Here is a 9,953-nt window from a genome sequence, read left to right as displayed (position 1 = left end):
CACAAAATAAACTCGCCCCTCCCGGGGTTGTATTTGGTCACATGTTTCGTCGGCGGACAACCCCGACGATTGTGCTTCCCGGGGTGTGTTACCATCTGAGCTTGCGTCGTTAACTCTTTATTAGGAAGGTCCTAGTTTTCTTTGCCGTGATCCTTCATCGTAGCCAGTAGATGCCACTATGCTGCCGTTGAATGATTTACCTGAAGTTCGAATGTCTCCGTTGACTGTCAGCGCTCAACTTCCCACTGCCGAGTGGTTCGGCCGTTTCTCGTCGTACGATAGGTTGTTACGCGTTTTCGCACGTATTCATCGGTTCATATCCAGGTGCCGCAGCCGCGTACCATGTGAGCGACCGATAGCTCTCACCCATCATGAGGTAGACGCAGCCCTCCGCACGTTAGTGATCGAGTCACAACGTACTTTTTTTGAACAATTGTTGCACGAGTTAAACCACAGCTGCCGAGTGTCGAACAAACCACTCACCCTCTTATGACCGTTAATGATCCTGATGTCATTATTAGAGTTTGCGGTCGATTTCGTCACTCGCTATTAGCGTATGAGAGTCGGCACCCGATACTCTTAGCGAAGCGATCGTATCTCGCTTTATTGTTATGCCACCGCTGGCATCACCTCAGTTGTCATGCTGGACCATGCGTCGTGACCGCCATGGTATCCCGACAATTCTGGATCGTCTCCATACGATCGGTATTACATCAGGTCAGCAGCGAATGCGCCGTGTGCGTTCGGTTTGATCGTCCATCACCACAACCGCTGATGTCTGATTTACTACCTGCCCGTGTCCAGCAAAGCCGCCTATTTGTCCGCGTGGGCATCGATTTCGCTGGTCCCCTTCAACTGCAAGAAACGCCCCTACGGAAATGCCGATCATACAAGGTGTATGTCGCCGTCTTTGTCTGTTTCACGACGAAAGCGTGCCACCTTGAGGTTGTAACGGAGTTATCAACGTCCACCTTTCTCGAGGCATTCGAACGTTTTGTCACTCGGCGCGATCTGCGTCGGACGTCTTCACTGACTGTGGGATCAATTTCGTGGGCGGACCGACAATTAAGTTCTAAAATCAATAGCCGGGAAGGACAAGCTGCGTTGGGCGATTAACGTTCACATTATTCTTGGCACTTTTACCCGCCCAGCGAACCAGATTTTGGGGGTTTGTGGGAGGCTGCGCTGCGCTCAATGAAGAGGTTGTTGATTCGTGTGATGGGAAATCATCAGTTTTCATACGAAGAATTTACCACCGTGCTGTGTCGAGTAGAGGCGGTGCTCTATTCCCGCTCACGCCATTGTCGTCCGACCTTAACTACTTATCCTCAGGCCACTTACTCATTGGCCAGCCACTGCTCACAGTACCATCCAGAATTTCGACGCAAGACAAATCTAATCTCGTTAACCGTTGGAAAATGTTGGACCAATGCCACCAGGCATTTTGGCGGCAGTGGTCCACCGAATACCTGACCACATTGCAAACGCGCACCAAGTGGCATTTTGAAACACCCAGTATCCGCCTCCACGATGTCGTCGTCATCCGGGACAACCAAGCTCCCCCGCTATCCTGGGACGGGTAATTGCATTGCTACCATGCACTGATGCAGTGGTGCGCGCCGTTCGTGTGCAAACTAGCCAGGGAGAATTGATTCGCCCGGTCGTGAAGGTGGTCGTTCTTCCCACCCAGGAGATGCAACTCACACTATGTATTCTTACCCCATTGTACATTTTGTTTTATATATTTTTTTATTTAATGAACAAATTGTGTTTTAAATTGCATAATTTTTATTTAGTTATAAGTTTTCTTTTGTATGAAATGAATCGATTATAGTTTTGTTTGGGTGGTAAGTGGTGACATGACAAAACTGATTCCGTGATGCCATCGTCGTCTTCTAGCAATCCAGTCCCACCCGCGACCTCTTGTGTCATCGTGCCGTTTGTGTTATTGTTCGTGTCCGACCACGTTAGTTTCTGCCACCCCGAAGTTATTCGGCTATTCCGCTTTCGCGTTTCGTGCCATAGTGCTGCTGCTGTGATTAAACGCGGCCCGTTCGCCAATCCCACGTGATTCGCGACCGTTCGGGATAGAACTACGTGGTTTCCCATTGTGTCCATTGTTTGTACGCCTCTACGCCGTTACGCCGTGAGCGTCAGGGGTACCAACACTCCGCTCAGGACGATACGCCGATTGGTGATATATTCTCCCGTTATTGACAATCAATTGGCACCAGCAGGGCATAGCCACTGTATGTAATGGAAAAATCTGGTGACTGTGGCCTTGAACACGGTCTCTAGGAGGGCGTGGCGTGCGTTATCACTTAAATAAATCATATCGTTACCATCACATAAAAAGAGACAGAACTGATATAGTGTTTTGTAATGCCCATTGGTCATTGCGTTGTTTGGTAGTTTCCGTTTTTATAATTCCGTAACTAAGAAGGATACATGATGTTAACATTCTATCAGATTACGAATACGGTACAATTTCCAATACTTCTACCGTAGGGATACAGCAACCCGATCAGCTGATCGAGTGTCTATTCTATATTGTTCTGTAGTACCCATAGACATATTAATAAATGGACTGCACCTCCCACACACCCCGCCTATGTCTCCGTAAGACAACATTGTTAGAAAGAGATCAAAGATATTATACATGTATATGAAAGAGATAGAGTATAGTTTAAGAAAATCATAGAGAAAAAAATTAGATATCATGGAATGATAAGCAAAATTGGGAGGTGATAACATAATAATTCATTTGTTTATGGATGATAATTGATAATATAATCCTATAATATAAATATTATAATATTATGCTAAATAATAAAAATTTAAAATATTAAAACATTGTTGATTGTTTCATTTTATTTTATAATTGCAAATTAAACAATTTATACCTAGTTGACTACTGTGATATTACAGAAAATAGTAAAATAACAGTATATATGAAACTGATAGGTATTAGGTTTAATATCACAGTAGGTATAAATCAGAGACATAATATTAATGAAAATATTTATCAATATGTCTATAGTGTAAATGTAAATAATTTGTACTTTGTTTTAAGTTGTGCCATTAATATGTCTTGTATACACATAGAATATAAAAGTTATTAAGTAATTATATAAAATAGTTTTTGACAATAGGTCAATATTATTAAAGTTAAATTACATAGAACAAAAAAATAACCTTGGGTACTTAGTAGATATTATATCTTATTGATTTTTAAAGTGAATCGTTTTAGTTAAAATCGTTTTATATTCAAATTTTCAATTTTTGTTATCTACCTGACTACCTAATTGGATTTAAATTGATTACAATTATTTTACTCCATGAAATGTAATTTGTTCTCTTATGGCTGTCTTAAGTTGTATGCTATCTCTTTCTAACAATGTTGGCATACGTACCTCTCTTTCTACAATCAGTCCATTTATTAATATGTCTATGGTAGTACCAGTCACACTCGCTGCCGTCCAGGAATCAGTTAAGGCTGTTATAATTTCAGGCCACTATCACTGATAATCAGATAAGATTGTTTTATTTGTTATTGCTTACCAAGTGTATTTGTTTATCGCCATTCCCCGTACTTGGTAGGTCGATGATCGATGTTAAGGTGTGATCACATCCCCCTACTACATATTTACTGCAGTTAACCGCTTTATTCTTGTACAATTATAAGTTTATTCTCGTGCTCAGGCACACACTTTATAACTTATGGCTATATTATTTCGCTTATTCTTCATGTTAAGTACCTCATCCTATCATATACCTAGGCCAAATCATTGGAAACAAATGCGCCGCGAGTATTGTTGTGGCCAGCTAGCGATATCAGTTCAATAGCTTCGCGGCGGTGCGCAAACAATAGTTCTATTTAAAGTTATACAATTATACCTTAATATCTATATCACGTTATGCATTGTTCTAGTTAGAGTTCGATAATTAAGTTGATTTGTGATAAAAGCCATACGAAATAATTAAATAAATAACATGTTAGTTGGATTAGAGAAAATTTTGAAGTATATGTTTATTTTGTATAATATGAATTATTCAATGAAAAATTACTCTAAAATATTAAGTATAATATAATCACAAAATATAGAAAAAACAATTCGAATTTATACTGTGTAACTATGATATTAAAAAGTTTTCAACTCGCAATAATCGCACCTAGGATGAACCTCAATAATACGATATCGCCACTGCGCAAAGCTTAACCTATAATATTATATTCTACGTTTACATTTTTTATACTTGGTATAAAAAAGTTATCATGCCGTGGTGATTACAGAATTGTTTAAATATAATCCATAAGAATAACGAGTGTACCAATGACTACGTTTAATCTCAACACTGGTGGACTAAAGATTATTTGTTAAAGAAAACGGTCGTTGATAAAACAAATGAAAAAGTTCTTATGATGTGTTGAGGGCCACCAAATTATAAAAATGTTTCCGAATTGGGTGTTATCGTAGAAAGTTTGGGTACTTCTGCTTTACATAATGTAAAATCTGCACTATAACTTGAAAGTATAAGTAAAAAAAGATTACAAAAACACATTAGACATTTAATCATTTTACTTTGGTGTAAACTTACGAGTTTTGTTTGTATAAATAATATAAAAATTGAACCATGCATTTAACCAACGAATATTATCATCATGTTACAGTTTTTCCACCGCAACAATTTACTTTTTAGTTGATTTGAATGGAGAATCTCTTGACAGTTCATTTTGTACACGTTATTATATATTATGTATATTATATTGTACACAATATTTATCTAGAAACATCGCTTTTAACGGCTATAATGGAGTGAGTACATATTATTTTTGTACATAAATGTTTATTATTGCTTTTTTAAAAAATATGAATACTATATAATAAGTACTAATAAAAAAGTTATATATTATACGACCTCGCCGCTCAGAATCGATTTTTGTATGCAACGATTTATCCTTAAATTAAAATTCAACTCATCCATTTCAGTGATTTCAGTACTCAAGGTTCACTCGACATCTGTATAATATCACATAATATTATAGTCAATTTTTTTTAATACCAATTGCCATTCGTTTGCTTGCATAATAAGCGGCAAATGTTAAGCATAGTCCACCAACCAAGGGTCCGTATACTTTAGCCAATTGATAAATTATAGTTTTATCAATTGTTCCCAGTGTGCACTGCGAGGAAGCGTAGGTATACGGATTGCAACCAATTTTATCAAGGCCTTGCACCTGAATCATTTATTCGGGTTTCGGGTACTGGATGTATTTGGGTGTTCAAACACCCGAATGAAAAATTTAAATAAGCATTTGGGTTTTCAAAACCGTTATTATTCGGGTTAATATTGGTTAATATGGGTGCTGAGAAATCTGGATAAAACAGAACTTTTGATGACCCCCCCCTCCATAAAAAAAAAAAAAAACAGAAAGTGTTCATGTTTATGTTATTTATAATAAAATATAAATGTTTTATCCAAATTCACAACGTTTGTTTTTAACTAAACTATAGGTTAATTAATGTACAGTAGTTACCTTTTTCTATGAATTATAAGAAATACGACAATGGGAAACTAATTATTTAACTACCTATCCATTTTATTATAGGCATTAGAGTCCACGAAATTCATTTTTTATACCTATTTGACCTTAAGTTCTTAACATCTTAACAAACATTATATAAGTTTCCAAATACTTATCTGTTTTCTATTTTAAACATTGATATTAAGTGTTAACTCAAATAAGTTAACAAATACCTACATTAACTACTAACCAGAGCTGGAGCTCAATGGCTATTTAAATAGTCGTAGACTCGTATACCGAATGTGATACAAATTACAAATGTACAATTTACCACATGCCAAGCCGACGGATATAATAAATAATAAAATATTAAAATGTTTAAAATATATGGCCATAGGGGCGCTGACTGCTGAGCCATTGACAAATAAAATAAAATATAAATTATGATTTCGTGATTACCGAAAAACTGGTAAATAATAAATATAGCCGCGTATTACGATATTCGAGCTACTAAATTAGATATTATAGGACATAGGTAATTCCGCTTTGGAAGTTCGTCGCAAATAATGAAATAACACATGTTATTATTAGTTATTAGTGTTTGGTATTTTGGTCACGACTGTCAATACTTTCAGTTTTGTTGAGACGTCTTTTATATTGCTATTGGCTATATTTGGATTTATTTTACTAATAAAGTAATAAATTATATCATATAATAGGTATAAAAGATAATTAAATACTTAATATTTTAATCAGAATCAATTAAATTATTAAACATTTTAATGGATTTTATTTTCAAAAAATTACCTACGATTGTTTGTAAGATTGTTCCTGATATTATTATTATTGATTATTTAATTCTACAAAATCGAATTTACCACAAGAAATACATACGAAATGATATGTCGCATGAAGAATGAAAAAAAAATTATTCGGGATTTCGGATTAACCCGAATATTTATTCGGGTTTTGGTTAATACGGGTGTTTGATTTTTTAAAGGTGTTTAGGGGTGTTAGGTCTTTGGGTTAAATCGGATGCAAGGCCCTGATTTTATACATAATATTGTTGATTGGTACTTTCAAAACATATTAGGCACCCATGTGTTGCATCCACATAGTGAAATAACTCACCATATGAACTGGATTAATAAATTATTTATATAAATTCGAATTTTTTTTGTGTATTTTTTTATAATCAAAAAGGTGAAATAATTTAATAAAGTAGATAAATTATATAAGTATATTATATATAATATTTAGTTTTTAAATTAATAATGAATTATACAATGTCATTATGACAAAAATGATTAGAATTTATATCAATATTTAATTATAATAAAAATGAAATAGAAAAGAATTTCCCTGTATGAAGACGACAAATGATAATATTATAGTATTAACATACTACAGTCCAAATTGTTTAATCTATTATATTTTCCAATATTGTTTACACAATATTTAATTGGTACCTACATTCAAAACTTACGATAAATCACATATGTATATTATGTAAAAAGTATTATCCTCAATAGTATTGTTGTGATAGCTAGTAAATATTTTTTATCCTAATCATTTTTTAAGTTTTTTACTTTTTTGAATGACAACATTGAGTTTTAATTTCATATTCCAAAGCGGAATATTTTTCTAAGTATCTTGATTCATAAAAATCGAATTTGGGACGAGTAGTTTATGAGTTATAAGTATTTAAAGTATAAATTGGCAGAGTGGAGTGGTACGGGGTTACCCCGCAAAATGTTTGTCCAATACTCCGCTTGTCTAAACTTTAAATACTTATATAACTTACTCATAAACTACTCGTCCTAAATTCGACTTTTATGAATCAAAATACTTAGAAAAATATTCTGCTTTGGAATATGAAATTAAAACTATGTTGTCATTCAAAAAAGTAAAAAAACTTAAAAAATTATAAAGATAAAAATATTTAAAAATATAATTTTTTAATAAAAAACATTGGTTTTTTAACAACTTGAAACTATGTAAAATAATATTTTCAAAAACATTAATAATTTTTGTAATAATGAGTGTTCAATGATAAAAGAATTACCCGGTATACATACGTGATTTATCGTAAGTTTTGAAAGTAGGTACTAATTAACTATTGTGTAAACAATATTGGGAAATATAATATATTAAAAAAATTGGACTGTAATATGTCAATACAATAATATTACCGTTCGTCGTTATGATTCAGTGAAAATTTTAAAGTAAATATATGATATTGTTTTCTAGTCCATTTTTTTCATAAATAAATTATTGATATAAATTCAAATCATTTTTGTCATAATGACATTATACAGCGTGCCCCGCTAGGATTTACCGATTACGATATCTCACGAAATAATGGAGATATCGAAATTCTGGTTTGGTAATAAAACTCACAGGGATAAGAACAAATACAACTGTTTCATATTTAAATTTATTTTAATGTTTTGGTAAAAAAGTAAAAAAATATATTTTTATATATAATTATTTCCAAAAAAATTAAAAATAACCATTTTGTATAGTTTATTTTTCTGAAAATATTGACGTTTCAAAATTGTATTTCCAGTAATTTCCTGAATTTTTATATTTTTTCTAGTTTTGATGAAATAAAATATGATTATAAATTTATAAATATTAGGAATATTTTATTTCATCAAAACTAGAAAAATATCAAAAATCAGGAAATTAATGGAAATACAATTTTGAAACGTCAATATTTTCAGAAAAATAAACTCTACAAAATGGTTATTTTTAATTTTTTTGGAAATAATTAAATATAAAAATATATTTTTTAACTTTTTTACCAAAACATTAAAATAAATTTAAATATGAAACAATTGTAGTTCTTATCCCAGTGAGTTTTATTACCAAACCAGAATTTCGATATCAACATTATTTCGAGAGATATCGCAATGGGTAAATCCTCGTGGGACATCCTGTATAGTTCATTTTTAATTTAAAAACTAAATATTTTATATTATAATATATATTTTAAATAATTTATCGAACTAATTTGTCATACGTTATTTATACTTTTTGCTTTGAAAAATATACAGAATATTTATTTATTTTTAATTAATTATGATTTATATAATGTTATCATGACAAAAAGATTTGTATTTATATTAATAATTGATTAATCCAGTTCATAAAATGAGTGATTTCATTATGCGGATGCAACATTTACCTAATATGTTTTGAAAGTACCAATTAACTACTATGTATAAAATTGGAAATTGATATTATGCAATACTATGTTGTCGTTCATGATCAGGTGGAATGCAGTCGTGGGTAGTTATTTGATGCACTAAGACTAATCACGCGGATGTTCATAGCTGGAATTAAATAATTTCATGTAAATGTTATGAACGAAAGAGGTAGGAAAATAGTAAAATATATCGTAAATAAACATACTTGTATAACACTTCCAGAGCGTCAATGCATACATTCATTTTGGCTTCTTGTATTGTTGGTGCTACAAAATATAAATTAATACCAATTATAACTGATTATTTTATATACATATTTCATCCTGAGTTACAATCAATGTAATTTTTAAAGAAATTGAAAACTTTTGTTGAAAATATAAATTATTGTTAAATATATTGATATTTAAATATAAAAAATTACCATCTGCTTCAAATATTTGCTCAAAGATTTTTGCTGTTGTTCTATTAATTGCCGGAGATTTCGATATATGTGAATAATTATATTTTATGTATGGTATAAGTTGATTTAGCATCGCCACTGGATTCATCAATTTTTTAATTTCCGGCGGTATATCAGCCTAAAATTAAAGAATGCGAGTTTAAAATTATAATATTGTGATAGTGAAATAACATAGCCTATATAGTATTGCAATAAGTGCTAAGTTTTACTTATAAACTATTTATGATTTAAGTCATGTATTTGTCAGCATTAAATTACATCGTACTGTCTAATTTACCTTTCGTACAATAATCGTTGTGTATTCAACTTTTCCAATTGAACTCGTTTTGAGTGATTTTTTAATATTTTTTAAAGCTCTATCTGAACGCCTCTCTATTGTTGTTGGTGGTATGTCTGCATCTGGTCGAGGGTCGTATATGCTAAGAAAGTTAATGCCTTTTGGTACAAACATTGTCAGTGTGTTCTCACGAAAATTCAACTTATAGTACACAGCTAAATACCTGATCACATTGTTTATTCTTGGAGGAATTATCGAGCATTTAGTTGTATTAATTAATTCATGCACTGACGGAAATCTAAATTTCATATTATTATTAATTGAAAAAAAATTATGTATTAATCAACAAATCGTACGAAAACTTCAAAAGACTTACTGCCAAGAAAGTACATCGTAATTTGTTTGTTTTCGATGATCAATAGTAAAACTTCTAACACTCGGATTCAGATTTAATGGTAACATAATATTTTGTATATC

The 9,953-nt window shown here is 32.2% G+C and overlaps 1 protein-coding gene and 1 non-coding gene across 2 annotated transcripts; one reads left to right on the top strand and one right to left on the bottom strand.

The window, feature by feature from the left end:
• Positions 1 to 489: 489 nt before the first annotated feature.
• LOC149057152 (uncharacterized) lies at positions 490 to 1,116 on the top strand. Its single transcript, XM_089223320.1, has one exon. The coding sequence runs from the start codon at positions 490 to 492 to the stop codon at positions 1,114 to 1,116; it is 627 nt and encodes a 208-aa protein (XP_089079446.1).
• A 2,966-nt stretch (positions 1,117 to 4,082) lies between these two features.
• LOC149057151 (U4 spliceosomal RNA) lies at positions 4,083 to 4,217 on the bottom strand. The gene has a single exon (XR_016191283.1). It is a non-coding gene; the product is annotated as a U4 spliceosomal RNA (small nuclear RNA).
• Between the last annotated feature and the right edge of the window lie 5,736 nt (positions 4,218 to 9,953).

The sequence above is a fragment of the Diuraphis noxia genome, unplaced genomic scaffold (genome assembly GCF_037042655.1).
Source record: "Diuraphis noxia isolate RWA-SAM2 unplaced genomic scaffold, SU_Dnox_SAM2 contig0003, whole genome shotgun sequence".
In the NCBI taxonomy this organism is placed as follows: domain Eukaryota; kingdom Metazoa; phylum Arthropoda; class Insecta; order Hemiptera; family Aphididae; genus Diuraphis; species Diuraphis noxia.
Note: the sequence above shows the minus strand (reverse complement) of the source record. Positions and strands in the feature narration are given on the sequence as shown.

Coding starts and splice junctions, on each gene's coding strand:
- LOC149057152 (XM_089223320.1), top strand. CDS start 490: ATGACCGTTAATGATCCTGATGTCATTATTAGAGTTTGCGGTCGATTT.